The sequence below is a fragment of the Microplitis mediator genome, chromosome 3, assembly GCF_029852145.1.
Source record: "Microplitis mediator isolate UGA2020A chromosome 3, iyMicMedi2.1, whole genome shotgun sequence".
Classification (NCBI taxonomy): Eukaryota; Metazoa; Arthropoda; class Insecta; order Hymenoptera; family Braconidae; genus Microplitis; species Microplitis mediator.
Genome location: NC_079971.1, coordinates 9,083,122 through 9,103,396, shown reverse-complemented (window position 1 = coordinate 9,103,396; position 20,275 = coordinate 9,083,122). Strand labels below are relative to the sequence as shown.

The window sequence follows — 20,275 nt, the reverse complement described above, 5'->3', positions numbered from 1 at the left end:
AAAAAGTACTAAAATCTTGGATAAAACAGCAATTTTTAAAATTTTGAGATGTTTAATTGGATTTATCTCGAAAATTACTAGCTCGACGGTAATGGTTTACATAACTTCTTTTGTAGGAAATCAAATTCCCTACACAAAAAGTTCTGTACAATTTTGTCGTAAAGTTGATGGTTTGTGAGTAAAATAAAAGAAACCATAAAATTTGAGAAAAAATTGGCTTTAAGATTTTTTACCGGTGAGTTCGGTTACAAAACATAAATTAGCTACAAGCACTTTCAAAGAGGAACAATTCCTCTGTGATTTACACCTATGGTCAATCAAATATCTTGAAATGCCGTAAAGCTATAGATAATTAAATAAATAAAATTAAAATTTACGTGTTAATCAAATAGGAAAATTTCAAATTCATTTAGCGAGTACTTAAAATTAAAATTAAGAGCCCATCTTTGGTGAGAATTTTTTTTTCAATGTGTACAATGATATTTTGACATGGGACTTGGAAAAAAAAAATAGTCATCTCAAACGAAGCACTCTAATGGTCATACATGGCCTTGTATGATTCACATATGACCATGCATGACTGTATTAAAAAAGTTTGTATGCCCATATATGGCCATATATGCTTCATATATGAGCCATATACGGCCATGCATGGCCATGTATGATTCATTTTTCACGAGTATCCCTGGTTAAAAAAGAGAATTGAAGAGGATTAAAAATTAATTTAATCCTTTTTAATTCTCCGCAGAGAATTGAATAGAATTAAGAAGAATTCAAATTTAGAAATTTTCCATATTTTTTAATACTAATAACAAAAAAATTTAATTTTATTGTGTAACATTTGATTTGAAAAATTAACATTCTGCGTGATTTAATAATCACAAAAAACAAAGATTCATATTAAAGAGAAGCCAGCTCGCGACATCTAGCAACTATTCAACAAAGTAAATTAAAAAATCAAAAGGTAAAAACATGGAGAATAGATCGAGTCTCTATTCTCCATGGGTAAGAAATATTTCTACACTCGAGGTCTTGTTGACGTCATTTCCCTAATAGCATCTTTAGCTTGAAATTGACGGTAATTTGATGTTGAAATTACCTGAAATCTGCTGCCTGAATTTGCAGCAAAAGTTGAAAATAAAAATTTGCTGTTAGTTTTTTTTTCAATTTAGCGGTAAACTTTGCTTGAGCAAAAGTTAACTGTACAAATGTTTCGTTGAATTTTTCGTCAAATTTCCGTCAACTTCGGACTTTTTCATTTTTTACGACAATTTGTATGCAACTTGCTATTGAATTTGACGTAAATTTACTGCCTGAATTAGAATGCAAATTCGCTTCAAAAGTTGACTAGAAAAATATTGTCTTTATTTTTCAGGTAAATTTTATGTCAACTTATCGTTAATTTAACTTGAAAAATTGTTAAGTATATTTTTACCCTCAAATTGTAGACAATTTTAAGTATAAATTTGCTTACCTTCTGAAGTGATAAGATTGAACATTACTGACTGTTTTTTTTCGTAAAAAGTTACCTTTAAATCGAAGAAAAATTAACCGCAAATTTTTATTTTCAACTTTTGCTGTGAAATTGTTTGCAAATTCGAGCAGCAAATTTCAGGTAATTTCAACATCAAATTACCGTCAATTTCAAGCTAAATTGGCTATGAGGGTGCCTGCCGATTATTCCTATGACGCATCGTTAGCTACTTATAAAAATCAGAAGACGTAAAAAAAATTTTTCCATGTTATTCTTATGGAAAATAGAAAAGTGCAATGTGGAACCTTTTAATGTTAATATTAAGAGCTCTAATTTTCACAGGTGTCTTCTTTTATCCAAATGAAACTTAAACCTGTTTCCAAGAACAAAAAAAAAATTGTTATTTTTTGGATCACCCTAATATAAATTCAATAACTTATATGTAACTGCTTGCTTTTCAACACTTTCCTTTAAATTGGCTTCAGAATACGGCAGTAGCTTGAAGTTAACTTGTGGATAAGGTTGTTATGTCCTGGGAGGTTACTAGGATCGGAGCTGACGCCACCTCTTGGACAGTGGGCAGTTCGTTGTCACGCGGGACCAATTTTGAATTTGAAAACAGTGATAAATTTATTGTTGACTATGATGATGATGATTATTATTTAATGAAATAATGAAATTACCTTGGTTAAAATTTTTCGGACTTTTGTCTGAAAAACTTAGTTTTAGAGTTCTAAAGACTTTTTCAGAGTTCTAAAGACTTTTCCGGACAAAAGTCCGAAAAATTTTCACCAGGGTATGGATAAGGATAGATGTAATTGATAAAATAACTTTCAACTGAAGACTGAGTTTTATTATAAAGTGTAGATAAGATTTGATCAGTAATAACAGTTGTGCTCGTCAATAGTTTTCGGAGAGAAGTGAAGTTACATCAGACGGCAGAAAGATCTCTGACTCTCCACTCTTCGACTTCTCCCACCATTCTCATATTTACACACATACTTATGCAAAATAAGTACTTATACATATCAACGTTCTTTCTAATTATATACTTATACATTTATACTTCCTACTAATACACGTATGAGATATGAGTTTACACATCTACGTTCTTTATTTATCCGTTTTATGATTTTACTTATTACTTATATTATTTATATTCCATTTTCCTGTACTTAAATACAATCTTTTAGTTAATTATTCTATATTTAATTATTTAATACGATTGACATTATTATTCATCATGAAACACCATTATATTCATTCTAATGCTATATTTCTATTAATTTATTATTTGTTATACGAGTCACTCTTTATTTAATATGTACATATATTAACAATAGTAGTTGAGTTCTTGTGATATGGTTTTCATTTATAAGTAACATTTATTTATTAAATATATCCTTTTCTTATTTACTTATAGAGTAAGCATTTGTTTATAACCATCCCAGATAGCAAAATGACGTCTTGATGAGTTCTGAATGAGTTCCTATTTATGATTTGGACGTCTTAAAAACACGTTAAAGAAGTCTTTAAGAAGTTCTCAAGATGTCGAATGCGCCACCTAGCGAACTCAGTAAGACATCTTTAAAAGTTCTCAAAGAGTTCTCAAAGAGTTCTTTTTTCTGACTCCGCAAATAAGACTTCAGAATGAACTTACCATGACGTCTTAAGGAGTTCCTAATTTTGACTTCATTTTGACTTCAAAAAAGTTAAAAAAAGAATACATTTAGACGTCACAAAACTGACGTCTTATTTATGAAGTCTTCAAGAACTTTTAATTTAGAGTTCTTAAAAATGACACCTTTAAGAAGTCATTATAAGACTTCTTGAAGACTCCTTCAAAAATACGTCGTAAAGCAGTCATTCTGACTTTAATGCTGTCTGGGATATTTACTGTTAACTACAGAACAAGGGCCTATTCATTTCTATGCATGTGTTTTGTTTAGGTTTTAAGTATCGGGTGACAGGAAACGTTCCAAGACCACTCAAACTGTATTTATATTTCTCTGAATACAAAATAAAGATTTATTTATCTATTTATTTAAAGTTTCTTATAATAAAAATATATAATTCAATAAGTATGCGCCACGACGATTTATTATTTAAATTATTGACTAAATATTGATAAGACGCAATAAGTGTTGTAAGATATTAATATATAATTTCAAATGAAATTTAAATGCGCGCCTATTTATGGATCTCAAGTTCACTAATTAATTAACAGGTGGAGGCATCTGAGGCCACTGAGGACATAACAAGGTGGCTGTCAGGGAAATTTTTCCTGTAAGTAGAAGTGAGACAAACATAGAACCACAGGTGCGTTCCACTTGACGTTCACAACGCCACGCTCACGTGAATTTAGATACGATTTTGAGCGTTGTGAACGCACCCCACATTATGCTATATTTCAGGTTCGCCAGATTGTGCTGCTTATCGCAAATTAGGCTTCCTTTTACATGCACGTGCTACCATAAAATTTTTCGTGCGGTAAATCGCAAATTAGACTATTTTTGAAGATTTATAAGGGGCCATAAATTTTTAAATAAGACAATCAAATTTTTAGTTACTCTACTCAAACATTGGTATTTAAAAGATTAATACAAATCATTATTTGATTTTTAAGTAAATGAAAAAATACTTAAACACTTTCGCGCCGTGTCATGTCAGTTTCACTGGTGGCCGCTTTAATTTTTTTCAACACTGAATACAATCACAAACTATATACTTATATTTACACAAAGCAAGTTTTTATTTAAAAGTTGCGTTTTAAGTGAATTTAAACTTTTGTAAATCAATTCAAAATTTGTCCCAAACAAATAATAAGCAAAAAACCAAATCTCAATATAAAAATACACAGTTCATTTATTTTGAAGCTCATTAGCAGGTAAAATAATCTCATAGTATGCAATGATTATGATGGCAGGTATACGATTCAGCCATAAGTAACTAAGTAACCTTACCAAAAATAAAACTCTACCCAATTGAAGGCAGCCGCATCATACCTACCTAGAAAGTTCCCGCTTCAATAAAATATCTACCATCTCAAAATCTCTACCAATGAAAAAATCTACCATGATATAATCACTATCAGAAAAAAAACACTGCCCAGTTGCATTTATGAATAAACTCTACCGTTTGAAATCCCTACCATCAACTTTAGAATTCATATTATACAAACAATGAATTTATTTTTAATTAGTTGGGAAGATTTAGGAATATGTCTCTATTATTTAGGACTAATTAATTAATGACTAATTAGCATTTGGGATTTTAAAACTATAACAATCCATAACTTTTTTCCCTAATAGTTTACTATCAGCTAACGAAAAGTGTTAATTATATTTTCTAACATGCGCACTAAACGCTCAAACAATATTGAATAATTACCCAATAATTAATTAGCGCTGAATAATAAAATTATATTCCTAAATCTTCCGAAATGATTTCCAATTGATTAAAAATAAATTCATGGTCTGTAAAATATTCATTCTAAAGTTGATGGTAGGGATTTCAAACGTTAGAGTTTATTCATAAATGCAACTTGGTAGTGTTTTTTTTTGGTAGTGACTATGTCATGGTAGATTTTTTCATTGGTAGAGATTTTGAGATGGTAGATATTTTATTGGAGCGGGAATTTTCTAGATAGGTATGATGTGGCTGACTTCAATTGAGTAGATTTTTATTTTTGGTAGAGTCACTTATGGCTGAGTCGTATACCTGCCATTATGATCACATATTTATGAGTTTTGAATTCTTCGCGCCGAGAATATGATTGGTTAAAGCTGACTGTGTGGTTTAAGTAGCACATTCGGCTCTTTTTATCCTAGGTGGTGCTATTTACTAAATTTTTTTCTGGTAACCCTGCTATATTTATTCGTCCTGTTGTTTTCTAGAGAGGTATGAGATCGAGTACAACAAATTCCTGAGTTGTTCATAGAATATTCGATCTATTTTTATAGACCTTTATCAGTCGCCAACTAAGCCAAAGATTTATCAAATTTTTGAATATAAATCATTCGTTTATTTTTTTTTTTTTCATAATTTCAATCCAAGCTTCATTAAATTATTTCTGTTCAAAGATATATACTTATAATACTGACAAATATATATTTAAAAACAACCTTGACGTGCAGTTTAAATGTAGCTGGAAATGTTAAGTAAATATCTAAACTATGTACACTGAGAAAAAAAATACTATTGTCTAAACAAGAATTTTTTGGTTCGAGAAATCTGTTAAAAATATTTATTTTAATGATTTTTTTATCATTAATAATTATTAATTTCTTGAGAAAAAAGCATCAATATTAATTTTTGTTATTATATTATGGGTCAACAAAAAAATAGCTTTATTTGAATTGAGTACAAATTATTTCCATCGATTCAACGAATTCTTGAGACAAAATTATATTATATCGAAAATTTTCAAGAATGTATATTCTTGTATCAAGTAAATTTTCTTAATAAAAGTAATTTTTTTTTCTCCGTGTAAATTCAATACAGAACACTTTTAATTTCAGTGAAAAAAGGATTCTGGAATCTCATGAAATTAAAGAGAAAATAAAGTAAAATTCATTTGTAAAAATAGATTGTTTGATGGATGAAAAAAAATCTATTAGTTTGCTCAAAAGTATTAAAAAGAAGTTATCCTTAAGAAATTTATACAAGTTTAAAAAAAAGGTATGGCATTTGATTTTGTATTCTTTAAGTACTGATGATTATTTATACATTGTTTTCATAGAGAATAGTTAAAGATCCGCATGAATTGGATGTCGGAACGAGCAGTATTGACTTGAACGAAATAAATTCTTTGAATCACGAAAGATTCGTTGGAGTCAAAGATGATTGTCTTAGTCTTGCTGATTCTGTAGACTTAAAATGTTCTGAACACAATCAGCGATCTGAACATGATATTGATTATGAAAATCAACGTTATATTGCTCATTGCAATATAGAAATTATGTGTAACTCAAAAGAATCATCAAATGTAAATACTAATGACATAAACGTTGATATAAAAAATTATATCGAGGGAGATAATTTAAACAACGATTTCGACGTTAAATGCATCGATGGAGAATCGAGTCAATCAACTTTATCACAGGAATTACTGAAATTAAGCAAGTATGGATGGTATTGGGGGCCTATGTCGGGTGAGCAGGCAGATGCTCAATTACTTTCTGAACCAGATGGTGCCTTTTTAATTCGAGATTCGTCTGATGATAGGTAATAAACAAGCGTCTTACCTTATATTATTAGATATTAAGGGGTAACGGTAACCGATTTTCAATTCAATTTAATTTACGGACAAACACTAGAAACCTAAAATAGAGAGTCTTTAGTGTTTTTTAAAACCTTAACAGAGGGCTAGAAATTTCGTATTTTCAAAAATTCTAATTCGTCTCCGAGAAAAATTGTTTTAAAATTATCATTTACTCAACGAGTGCAACAAAGATAGTCCCTTTTATTTTTCTGAGTGTGAGAAAGAGGTCCGGTAGCGTATCCCCTTAAGATCTTAAATTGTTTTATTAAAAAAAAAGTGAATAGAAGCATTAGAATAATTAAAAAACCTTTTTAATTTATTGGAGATTTCTTTAGAATTATCAATGTGACAGTAAAAATTACTATTTTCTGTTAATATTATAAAATGAAATTTTTGTTTTTGATATAATATTGACATTAAAAATTTAAACTATTTAAATTACCAAGCTATCATTAACTGATGATTCTTCTAAATAAAATAATTTTTTTCAGGCATTTATTAACGTTGAGTTTTAAATCTGCCGGTAAATTGTTGCATGCACGAGTTGAACATAGTGGTGGTATGTTTTCGCTTTGTAACCAAGGAGAAAGTGGTAGATTCTCATCGATACCAGCTCTTATAGATCATTCAATGAATTTTAGTAAATATTCGGTGTTCTGTTATTCACGACCAAGGCATCCAGGTCATCCAGCATTTCCTGTACGACTCACCAAACCTGTCAGTCGTTTTACGCAAGTCAGAAGCTTACAATATTTATGTCGTTTTGTGATACGGCAAAAGACTCGACGGGATAATATTCATAAACTCCCTTTACCAGAAGCCATAAAAAGATATGTTGAAGAAGATTATTATTAACAAAGTTTTTTAAGTTTAGTAATTAATGATTTAATAAAAGTTAATAAATAACAGAAAATATAAAATAAAAATGGAAACTTACTTTTTTTTGTTAATAGTAATATTAATCATGATAATGTTAATGATAATGATAATAATAGCACTAACAATAATAATAATAGTATATATATATATTAGGGTGTCCATTATTTCCCAAATTAGATTTTTTTACTTGGCCTTAATATAAATCACTTATTTGTGATCCAAAAATAATAGAAAAAGAATAAAAACATTTATTCCAATGCCTTTAACCTTGCCTAGATAATAATACTTTCCCATTTTAGTATGAAAAAAATTTTATTACTCGTTTAAAAAGAAGTGTACAACAATAACTAATAGATATTTTTGTCGAAAATTTACTGCTCTTCAATAAAAGTCTCTTATGTTTTTTTCGTGAATCTAACCATTCAAGAGATATTGAAGTTCAAAATATGATTTGCTTAAAAAATTGGCGTTACTGTTTGAAATTTTATTACTCTCTAACACATATATATATATATATATATATATATATATATATATATATATATATATATTAGACTGGGCCAAAAAAATCGACTATTTTTTTTTTCAACGATACTGTGTAAATATTATTTGGGATGACAAAAAAAAATTATTGTGAAAATTTGAGCCCTTAATTTTGATATTAAGAGGTGTATCATCGCAATTTTCGATTTTTTTTAAATGAGCGGGTTTTTGTCTCATAACTCTCAATCCATCGAGATAAACGAAATCAACTCAGATCCATTATTTGAAGGAAATTTGATGCTCTACAAAAAAGGTCTGATTAAAATTTTTCGTCAGATGAACCGTTTCCTTATAATCATGCTTTGAACATTGGTATGATTTTAAAATTTGATTGTTCAACTTTGGAATTTTGTAATTCATGTAAAAATAAGTTTCTATGAAAAGACAATGAATATTCTTAAAGGAAATTGAATGCTCTACAAAAAAAGTCTCTTAACAATTTTCGCTAAATTCACTCCTTCAAAAGTTATTCAAGGTTGAAGTTATGTAAAACGTCTTCAATAATCTTGAATAACTTTTGAAGAAGTGAATTTAGCGAAAATTGTTAAGAGACTTTTTTTGTAGAGCATTCAATTTCCTTCAAGAATATTCATTGTCTTTTCATAGAAACTTACTTTTACATGAATTACAAAATTCCAAAGTTGAACAATCAAATTTTAAAATCATACCAATGTTCAAAGCATGATTATAAGGAAACGGTTCATCTGACGAAAAATTTCAATCAGATCTTTTTTGTAGATCATTAAATTTCCTTAAAAAAATGTATCTGAGTCGATTTCGTTTATCTCGATGGTTTGAGAGTTATGAGACAAAAACCCGCTCATTAAAAAAAAATAAAAAATTGCGATGATACACCTCTTAATATCAAAATTAAGGGCTCAAATTTTCACAATAATTTTTTTTTGTCATCCCAAATAATATTTACACAGTATCGTTAAAAAAAAAAAATAGTCGATTTTTTTGGCCCAGTCTAATATATATATATATATATATATATATATATTAAAGTGCTATAAACTTAAAAAAAAGTACACCGTTGATTTTTTCGTAGCGTAGATAATAAACATTTCGAGTTTTAAGCCTTTTGGTCTTGGAGATCAAAGATGTGGAAATTTTCATATTTTACGCCACCCATTTTCTCTTCTTGAAGCAAATATTTAACTACTGCTCGACGTAAGATTGTGAAATTAAGTCAGTCACAGAGATTGAAATTGCTTTTGGTTATTAATAATGTCTTTAACAATATTGTGTAGGTACGAATTAACTTTAATAGAAGGAGTTGAGCGTTAGGTTAATGGTGGCCGAGCGTACGAACTGGACCTTGATCAATGTAAGTCCCTTCTATAAACATTTTCTAGAAAATTTGTACCCACGCCCATCATAAGCTACAATCGTAATACCATTTTTTTCTCCCACGATATCGTTTGAATCGATGATTCGATTTTTATGGCTAATGTGGCAATCGATGCGCTTTATTGAATCCTAGAGCTTCCTTGATTTTGAAATCGTTTGGTTTAGTCGTTGCAAAGATATTTGCAAAAGACCGTTTTTTAATATTTCTTCCTCATGCGATATTTCTCGAACGAATCATCCAATTAAAACAGTTTATACAACAATGAACGCGTTTCACTGGGTTTCGTAGCTGATTAGATTTTGGAATCGATCAATTGAGTCGTTTTTTAGAAATTTTGAAAAAACTAAAAAAAATTGTTTTTTTGTTCTTATATATTGTAGAGTCTATTTGATTGATTGATAAAAAATTCACAGGAAAGTCGATGGCTGACAAGCCTTTTTAATTGCCGCCGAAACCATTTAAATCGGTTGACTAGTTAATCTACATACATACACTCGAACATAATTCTGAAAATAGTCAAAATAGCTTCCTCGAACCTCAAAAAATCGACATCTGATAAAAACTGGATTATCGAAGTTCGGGGTGAAAGCAATGACTTCCCGAATTTTTTCTAAAACCTTCGATTTTCTTAGCGTGAAGTTAAAAAGGTCGAAAAAAGTTGAGAATTAAGTATGCATTAAGTGGTTTTTCTTGACTATTCAGGAACGCTGATGATTACGACATGAGCACAGTTAGCAAAAAATAATAATACACTTGATTTTTCATGAAAACAAAGTTTTTTGGTACGATTTCTTTAATTACAAATTTTAATAACTACAAGTATCATAATTACAGTAGATTATATTTATATATCGATCTTCTTACCTATTCCAATTTAAACCAAGTATATTTCGTGCCTAAAAATAATAAGAAAATTTTTATTTATTTACAGTTGAAATAATAATTGCCAGTAATTATTAGTAACACAGTTGTAAATTACCAATTAAAAATTGAGTCATTTATAAAATAATATAGAGATCCATAATTTCTACTAAAATGACCCTGATAGCACGCGTTGCTCGGCAAAAAGTTGGTATTCATTAGTTTGCGACCAACTTGACGATAAGTTATTCACAACTCTAGCTTTTGTAACTTTTGGCTACAGGTTTCCGCCAACTTTCTGAGAAAGTTGGCGCCAGTGAAGAGCCGCAAGTCGAAGGCAGGTTTCTGAGAAAATTGAAGGCAACTTTCCGTCAACTTATGGAATTGCCAACTTTTGCCACCAACTTTCTCAGAAAGTCTCTATCAACTTTGGAAATACCAACTTTTGCGGCCAACTTGGTGTCTAGTTGCGGCTGTTAGTTTGACGCCAGTTTATCACCAACTTGGCTATCAGGGGATAAATTAATGTCAATATCAAAACATAGGAAAAATAATACCGTCACAAAAACTGCAGTTGTTGCCTCTGTAGCACGATTGATAACTCGATCGGGTGGTGGTAAGTCAGAAGCTACATTGAGTAAGCTGTAAATTTGATGAGCATCTTTTATTCTTCGTTCTAAAAACTCCCAAGTTTCTTTATTATCATTACTCTCATCTTGGAGTAAATAAAGCTCTGTGGTTTTATAAATGCCAGCGAGAACGATTCTTCTTGTATACCAATTAAACTAAGCAAATAAAAATACAATGATTACAAAGTCAACTAAAGTGCCCAAGAAAAAATAACCAAATATGATCATGCATGCCCTGATTAAGAAATCTAATTTGAAATAATTTGAAAAATCTAAATTATTTCATATTGGATCATATCATAAAATTATAATTTGAAATAATTTAAAATAATTCAAAATTCTTAACTTCGAATTATTGCAAACCTCAAAGCGAAAGCGCTGAGGGTGCTTTATGAACGGTTTTTTTTATTCGACTATTTTACTCACATAAAAATCTTTCTGCACTATTCTTATTACACCAAGATAGGTAAAATTGTATACTAGCATACAGAGAATTTATTAAGGAACAATTTGAACCCAAAATTAAGTCGATTCATTATTTTATTCGTTTAAAATAGATTATTTTAACTCAAGAAACCAGTGCTGTAGATTGTTACGTATGAAATTTCGTAAACACGATAACTCTCGATAGACACCATTAATCAGCCTAACTTTTTTTTTATTACCTTTGTATTTTTTATCACAAGAACCCTTATGAAAATGACTATCTGAATCCTTTTAGTTTAATCGTAATTAATTAACGACGTAAAAGTGATTATTCGTGAAAAATTTAGCTGCTATTTTTACTGTTGTTATTATTTTTTTCATTGTTTCTCTCTATTAACTACTGGTGGCAGCACTAGCGTATCAATATATTTGAAAAAAAAAGCGACATCTAAGACAAAAGGCGGGATATTTAAAAAAAAACCGTCCATAAAGCACACCTGCGCTTTCGCGCTTGAGGTGTGCAAAAATGTTAGTAAAAAATATTAAACTGAAAATAAGAAATAAAAAAATCAAATTGATAATTTGTAAGTTGAATAAAAGTTCATAATAAGAAAAAAATACATTAATATTATATAATAAAAGTAATGATTCAAAATAAAATGAGCGATTGCGGTGTGCACGTTTGGATTTTCCAACATTTTTTGAAATTATAAAATGATGATTTGAATATATTCAAAATAATTTGAATCTTCAATCTTGCAAACCTGCCCACATCGTTAAATCATGCTGCTTTTAAGTGTAATTTTCAAAAAAATCATTTTTAATTATATAGAATCATGAAAAAGGAAAATTTAATTTGAGGATTTATGTGATTATTTGAAACGATTTGAATCATTTCAAATTTAATTGAAGTAGAAAATAATATCGCAATTTTTGGTTCTTCGGACAACACAGAATTATTTGAACCGATTTGAACTCTCGAATCATTTCAAATTACATTGAATTAGAAAATAATATTTCAATTAAAATTTTTTTAATCGAGAAAAAGTTATCTTAAGGTGGTAGTAGTATCTTAAAGTAGTAGTCTGGTAATTCGCGCCGTTTTTCATACCTATTTTTAGGGGCCTTTCTTTTCGGGAAAGGAAAAATGGAAAATTTTGAATTTTTAATGTTTTTCCTTACATCTTAAAGTAACAAAAAAAAATTTTTCGAAGGCATTAAATATTCTTTTATTATTATTATTATTATTATTATTACTTGAAGTTGGCACCTCAAAAAAAAAAAAAAAAAAAAAAAAAAAAAAAAAAAAAAAAAAGCGCGTGGATAGCCAGGGTGATTTTGACTTTTGAGGACATCTGAAATCAAAAGTTCTTAATAAGAATTAATCTATAGATATGATGAAAATCGGCAGTTTTAATGATAAAAAAATTTTTTGGAACTAAACTAAGCGTGATTTTCATGTATTTCGATCCGCTGAATATGAATCGAAACTTTATTGAGACCACGAGCCGTTTTAAATGTAAAAAAATCACACAAACCCTCCAAATTCCGAAAAAAGTAATTTTGTTGGTTTTTTTACTCTCGTTTTTGACTTTTGAAGACTTAATTGCTTGTGCCTGTAACCAGGGCACCTCCACGTGGTGACGGTGGGCAACAGAACCATCTGACAGAGTCCCTGGGTTAACGGCGTGTGTGCCGTCATGGCAGGTACAAGTGATAAGTACTTTACTATGCAGGGAGTCGGAGCCCCAGTATCGGCGTCTGGTCAGGGTGAGAAAGCAGGCTCGCAGGCGTCGTCATCAAGCGACTGCAGCTCTTCAGAAGTGGGAAACTTGGCTACTGGAGAGTATACTATTACAAGAAGTAATTCTCATCTGTGTAATAAAAGTCCTGATTCATTTTGTTACATACGTTTTCACCAAGACATCAGTGAAATGGAGAGTAGATACCAAGGAAATTGGAGTGTTAACATGATGGCAGATTTTTGTTAGATGTTAAAAAGAAAAGTACCCGAAGAAAATCGTAAACGAAAGAGGAATCCACTACGAAGATCGTTTGAGGATAAAAGAGTGCGATACAAACGAAGGAAAGTTTAGGATTCGTCAAAATCATTTCTTTCTAACTTTTTATGTCTTGTGTTTTTCACAGATTTCAAGTTATTTGGTATATCTACGTTATAGAGTATTTATTTTAGGCATTAAATCATGTTCAATCAATTTTTTTTCTGTTATGAATGGTAATTTTTACAATTTTTTCGAATTTTTCCAGCTTTAGAGGGTGAATAGACTAAAAAAATTAAGATGCAAATTGAAGACATCAAAAGATATAAAATTTTATCTGAATTGGACCAGAAGAAGTTTTTTTATCATGAAAACTGTATTTTTTCGGAATTTTCGAGAGTTTTGTGTGATTTTTTCACATTTAAAATGGCTCGTGGTCTCAACAAAGTTTCGATTCCTATTCAGCGGATCGAAATACATGAAAATCACGCTTAGTTTAGTTCCAAAACATTTTTTTATCATTAAAACTGCCAATTTTTATCATTTTTACGGTTTTTTGAAGTTTTTTCGAAGTTTCGAGGGTGTATGGGTCAAACTGACCTTGAATTCGGATTCAGCGGACCAAAATACGTACCCGTAGGTATGTCCGGTCAAATGCACATTCTACTTAATTTTTTTTGTGTGCCGGTATAATTAGAAGCAAGATAATTGGCTCTCTTCAGAAATAAATTCTTGGCTCAAGAAAATATTTCTTGAGTCAATATAAATTTTCTATCCGTGTATTAAAGTCACGTGATGTGAAATGCAACTTGATTGGTCTGACGTCATTGTGCATATTCTTCGCGCGTTATTTGAATCCATAATGTGTAATTAATGATATTTTGAAGTGTTGAAAAAATTTTGAATTAGTTCCGACTTCAAATAAATCGTATTTTTCTACTTTCAATATTGAAATTTACTAAGAATAATATAGAAAAATTGACAATAAATTTGGTATCGGATTTTCTTCAAGAACTGATGCGAATATGGGTGTGGAGGTTATGAACATGCTTTATTTTATTGAGAATTCGGACTGGCGGATGTGGCAGTATATGAACGTATCGGAAATGATGAATAATCGATAAATAAACGACAATCTCACGAAGAAAAGTTGATTCAGGATGTAGTTCATATAAAATTAGTATTATTGATAATTAAAAAAAAAAAAAAAGAAATATAAAATATCCCAATTAGCAGATATAATGAATAGAAGAAAAAATAGATATTTTCAATACATAGGATTAATCCTAAAACAAGGGATTGCGGTATGCTTGTCAGCAGATACTCTGACGTCATTAATTTGAAGGTGTTAACATAACATTGAATGATTTAATGTCTCCTAATGCTATACTTTAAATCTTATAATATTGTAAAGAGTTCGATAAACCTGAACAGTAAGCTTCAATTTGCTTTTTCTATTTTTCGACATTTCTTTTTTTTCTGTGCCGTTTACTACATTCTTTGACTCCTAATTTTTACTGAGTAAATTAATAAAATTATAAATAAAAAAAACTTACATCAACGGATCTGTCACCAGCATAATAACATACATCATCAATTAAAGTGAGGATATTAGCCAATGCAATCGGAACATTAGGTGGAAGTGTCATTAGAGTAATTGCTTGCGGCCAGGTCGATTTATATGGCACCAGCATTCTCAATCGTTTTTCCAAAGCATTTTTTACGTAAACTTCTGGTGGTTTTTTGTTCTTAGTAGGATTCTCTTCAATCGCCAATGCCTCAGTTTTTAAAATTTTATTTAACTCTGCATTACAACTTGCATAAAAATATTGAACTAATTCTATTCCACCTTTCGGAAACAATCCATGGATTATTCCAGGATATCCAATCGCCTCCGCACCTACAACAAACAATTCTTTCAATGTTATAATTTTTGTTGTATTCACTAAAGACCTACTCGATTTTATTTAACTAAATAGATTCACCAGCACTTATAGTTTGTCGACTCCATCCAAATTCGTTGACAAATGGCAGCGATGCTGATAAGATTTTAATTTTTATATTTTCTTCATATTCTTGCTCGCTTTTAAATTTGGATTGATCTTTTATCTGTCCTTCGATCAAGGATGACTGAGACGCAAGCAATAACTTGGAAGTCCATAAACTTCGGATACCTATAAATATTTATTATTTCAAATTAGATAGAATCATGACTGCATATGATGATTTTTTACATCGGTTTTAACTCAGAAGAAATTAATATCTATAAAATTTATAATTCAATTTTTTTTCTTGAGCGTCCATCAAGATAAATTTTCAATAACGATGGAATTTCTCCTTTTGCTCAACCTTTTTTGTCGAAAAAATCTTTCTCGCCTCCGGGCGGAAAGCGTCAACTCTCGTCCCGCTGTGCAAAACGAAGTTGCCGCTTTCCGCATCCGTCGAGGAGAAAAATATTATACACTCCTCGGGAAGTAAATAAGAAAGCCTCAGATCACATGATTGTTGACCTCGGCTTCGCCTCGGCTTTCCCTAGGTGTGTAATATACTATTAAACAATTTTCTTTCAACCACTTTTAAACTATGAATTATATGAGAGATGCTTAATTTTTCAGGGAACAAGCAATAAAAATATTTAGGTGACCTTAAATTAACTAATCATTTCATAAAATAAAACTTTATTGATAAACAATAAAAAGCACAATTACAAACGTATATGAAAATACTTTATTAACAATCAAGTAATTTATAAAAATGATGATGAGTTTCCATACATTCGTTAGTTCGAGTCAAAATACATTCCATAATGTCGAGAGCATTCAAAGCAGAGTAACAAAATTTTATTGTTTCTTCCGTTGGCATCTTCGGTAAATTTTCACCTCCAACTGTTACACTAATGTCATCTACTATTTTATTTTTTCGATGCTGATTTATTTTTTTCTCTTCGAGTTCATTAATTTTGACTTTCCAATGAGCACGTGAAAGTTCAATACCTTCTCTTAATGGTTCTAAAAAGTTATCTTTTATACTTTTTATAATTGTCCAAATACCCGTAATGTTGTTTTTATCTCTCAAAATTAAAAATCTTAATAAATTTAATGCAGCTATTAATTCGTCAGAAATTTCAACCAAATCTGATGTACTTCCATTCGGAAGTTTACAAATGCGATTTAATAATACCGCTAATTTATCGCCAATAAAGTACTCACACGGTGATCTACTATCTAATGATTTTATTATTGATTCTTTCAAAATACTTATTATTAAGGCAAGTAAACCTGAATGATTGCTCGTCTCATATAAATGAGTTATCAATGAATATCGTGCTCTCATTGTAAAACGTTCAATATAATTACGAAAAATGTCCAGAGCCATTTTCCGTTCTGGCATAGAGTCACAGTAAACCATTACTTGCGTTAAACTTGAAAATAAATCACGATGCACTGCCGATTCCACGTATTTTTGCGAAACTGATTCAATTTGAATTCTTTCTAAAATTTTAGCAATGAACCGCAAGCCTTTTGATACTAAATTATATTCTGGTTGCTTTATTAAATGGTTGGCAAGATAGAATAGCGTATTCATTAAATAATGTGGATGATAAACTTGTGGAATCAAATGACTCAGTGACTCGGAAGTCGTGAGAATAAAATAGAAATTTGCATAAGCTAAATCACTAATTTCAACATCGAATAATTGGATCTCAAGACTTGGAATATTATCAATATCAATTCTCCGCTCTTCTATGGATTTAGTTATCCGTTTAAAACTGCGCTCTTCGATAATTTTTAAAAATTTCATTAAGTTACCGGTTAAAAGACTCATTTGAATAATTGATGACTCATAAACAGGCAATTCATCATTTTCATTGATATTTAAATGTGAAAAAGGTTTACCAAAAAGTGTTAGATGTAAATTGAGTAGATACATTGATATTTTAGTATTATGGTTTGAATTTAAATTGATGCATTTGTTGATAATATATTCTAAAAAAGATGAAATTGATTGATATGTTGTGGTTAGTCTTTTACTCACTGGATCTTGGTATTTTAGTTTTGTGCTGAGCTTATCGGATCTTCCGTGTCCATCGGCAATAATTTCACTTGGTTTTTCATTACTTGGTAATGGTAAATTTTCACTATAAGATCTTATAGTACTTACGACCCACTCAATAACTTTATTTAGATCAGCTTTTGTCAAAGACTTTGCTAAAGGATTTAACAGAGCTTGGAATCTTAAATCGTTCTCAAAATCTTCAACTTGTTCTAAAAACAATAGAACCGTTTCATTGGGATTACATTTATCAGCAACAGTTTCTAATATTTTTACACATGTATTAAAAACATTAAGATTATTCAAATAAGTATCTTCATTAAGAAATTCTACCACAGTAGGAACTAACTCCCAAGATCTTTGATCCAAAATTTCTCCGGCGCTGATTTCAAGTAAGTATTCAAATGCTTCGTTGCATTTTTTTTCATTTAGAAGTGTCTTTATTTTTTTGACAAAATTGTCAGCAACAGATTTTTTATCACTCCCTTCCATGAGTTTATGTTTTTCATAAGTGCTCATAAGTTTTATTCTAATAAAATTAGCGTAACCTTCAATTAAATATATATATATATATGTATATACGTATTTGTCTTCACGATACCAATAACAATGAACATGAGTAAATTGTCAAATTACACATGATATTAAAACAGAAATTCTAAAATTACATAAATAAAAGCTCGTAAATATGTATCATAGTTGCAATGAATTTAAATATAAATGTAGAAATGTAATTAAACAGTTACACATAAATTATTGAGCTCACCATTAACTGATAAACCATTTTTTAAAACAAGAAAAGTAAATACAGCCATGCTTGTTTATATGCGCATTTGACTCTATACAATTCACACACACTCGGAATAATAATAGTACTTTATCCCTAATAGCACAGTTTGCTTTAGCAAAAGTTTACTTTACAAAAGTTTCCTTGAATTTTTCGTCAAATGTCCGTCAACTTCGCACTTTTCCGTTTTTTACGACAATTTGTATGCAGCTTGCTATTGAATTTGACGTAAATTTACTACCCAAATTGGAATGCAAATTTACTTCAAAAGTTGACTAGAAAAAAGTTGTCGTCAATTTTCAGGCAAATTTTATGTCAATTTATTGTTAATTTGACTTAAAAAATTGTTAAGTATTTTTTTATCCTCAAATTGTAGATATTTTTATGTATAAACTTGCTTACCTTCTGAAATGGTAAGAATGAACATTACCGACTTGTTTTTAGCGTAAAAAGTTCTCTTAATTGAAGAAAAATTAACCGCAAATTTTTCTTTTCAAATTTGCTGTGAATATGTTGACAAATTCGGGCAGCAGATTTCAGGTAATTTCAACATCAAATTGTTGTTAATTTCAAGCTAAAGTGGCTATTAGGCTATTAGGGTACACAGATAACCAGGGTAGCTCAGCAGAAGTTTCCTTGAATTTGACGTTGAAATTGTAGCTACCCTAATAGCCACTTTGCATTGAAATTGACGGTAATTTAATGTTGAAATTACCTGAAATCTGCTGCCCGAATTTGCAGACAATTTCACAGCAAAAGTTGAAAATAAAAATTTGCGGTTAATTTTTCTTCAATTTTAAGGTAAACTTGTACGAAAAAAAACGGTCGGTAATGTTCATTCTTACCATTTCAAAAGGTAAGCAAATTTATACATAAAATTGTCTACAAGTTGAGCGTAAAAATATACTTAACAATTTTTCAAGTCAAATTAACGATAAATTGACATAAAATTTACCTGAAAATTAAAGACAACTTTTTTCTAGTCAACTTTTGAAGTGAATTTGCATTCTAATTCGGGCATTGAATTTACCTCGAATTCAATAGCAAGTTGCATACAACTTGTCGTAAAAAACGGAAAAGTCCGAAGTTGACGGGAATTTGAAGAAAAATTCAACGAAACTTTTGTACAGTAAACTTTTGCTCAAGCAAACTGTGCTATTAGGGTAAATAAAGATTTTCTCTTCATATCAACCCTGATAGCCACACTCTAAATATAATTGCTTAGCAAGTTCTGCAGTGAAACACTTTCGGCTAACTTAACGTTAAGTTTTTGGCAAGCCTCGGCTTGATTATACTTGCGTGCAAGTTCCCTGATTGCCACCTTCACCACAAGTTAACTTCAAGCTACTGCCGTATTTTGAAGCTAATTTAAAGGAAAGTGTTGGAAAACCAACAGTTACCGTCAAGTTGACAGTAAATTGTCTGTAACTTGAATTCAATTTGACTACAAGTGTTACTGTCAGACAATGACGTTAAGTTGACTGAAAGTTTCACTTCAAAATGACGGCAAGTTTTTCTGTCAAATTACATTCAGATGACGGCAGTTGATTTGCATCAACTTGCATGCAAGTATTATCCAGCCGAGGCTTACCAGAAACTTATCATTAAGTTAGCTGAAAATGTTTCACTGCAGAACTTGCTGAGCAATTATCTTTAAAGTGTGGCTGTTAGGGTACTTTACAATTTTTCAAGTAAAATTAACAATAAATTAATGTAAAACTTTGCTTGAAAATTGACAAAAAAGGTTTTCTAGCCAACTTTTGAAGTGAATTTGCATTCTAATTCGGGCAGTAAATTTACGTCAAATTGTATAGCAAGTTGTATATAAATTGTCGTCAAAAACGGAAAAGTCCAAAGCTGACGGAAATTTGACGAAAAATTCAATGAAACTTTTGTAAGTAAACTTTTGCTAAAGCAAACTGTGCTCTTAGGGCATATTTAAAGTGTGGCTATCAGGGTAAGGTGGCTCTCAGGGTTTCTTTCCAACTCTTTCTGTTAAATTGTCC

The 20,275-nt window shown here is 30.1% G+C and overlaps 2 protein-coding genes across 6 annotated transcripts; one reads left to right on the top strand and one right to left on the bottom strand.

Moving 5' to 3' along the window:
* The first annotated feature begins 4,219 nt into the window (after positions 1–4,219).
* On the top strand, positions 4,220–7,663 carry LOC130665405 (suppressor of cytokine signaling 6). 4 transcript variants are annotated; one of them, XM_057465757.1, is made up of 5 exons: positions 5,371–5,634; positions 5,995–6,154; positions 6,216–6,700; positions 7,229–7,296; positions 7,379–7,517. In XM_057465757.1, exons 2-5 carry the CDS (start codon positions 6,071–6,073, stop codon positions 7,504–7,506), a joined length of 765 nt encoding a protein of 254 aa, XP_057321740.1. In that variant the 5' UTR covers positions 5,371–5,634; positions 5,995–6,070; the 3' UTR covers positions 7,507–7,517. The 4 variants fall into 4 exon arrangements, with proteins under 4 accessions (XP_057321739.1, XP_057321740.1, XP_057321736.1 ...); XM_057465756.1 differs by lacking the exon at positions 5,371–5,634 and adding an exon at positions 4,220–4,361 and having other exon boundaries at positions 7,229–7,663; XM_057465753.1 differs by having other exon boundaries at positions 7,229–7,663.
* A 2,607-nt stretch (positions 7,664–10,270) lies between these two features.
* On the bottom strand, positions 10,271–18,403 carry LOC130665757 (ubiquinone biosynthesis protein COQ9, mitochondrial-like). Of its 2 annotated transcripts, XM_057466319.1 has the most exons (6): positions 18,249–18,396; positions 16,204–18,140; positions 15,415–15,603; positions 14,986–15,329; positions 10,932–11,159; positions 10,271–10,409 (listed from the first exon to the last, which is right to left on the bottom strand). In XM_057466319.1, the coding sequence occupies exons 2-6, from the start codon at positions 17,999–18,001 to the stop codon at positions 10,374–10,376; spliced, it is 2,595 nt and encodes an 864-aa protein (XP_057322302.1). In that variant the 5' UTR covers positions 18,002–18,140; positions 18,249–18,396; the 3' UTR covers positions 10,271–10,373. The 2 variants fall into 2 exon arrangements, with proteins under 2 accessions (XP_057322302.1, XP_057322303.1); XM_057466320.1 differs by lacking the exon at positions 16,204–18,140 and having other exon boundaries at positions 18,249–18,403.
* Positions 18,404–20,275: the final 1,872 nt, after the last annotated feature.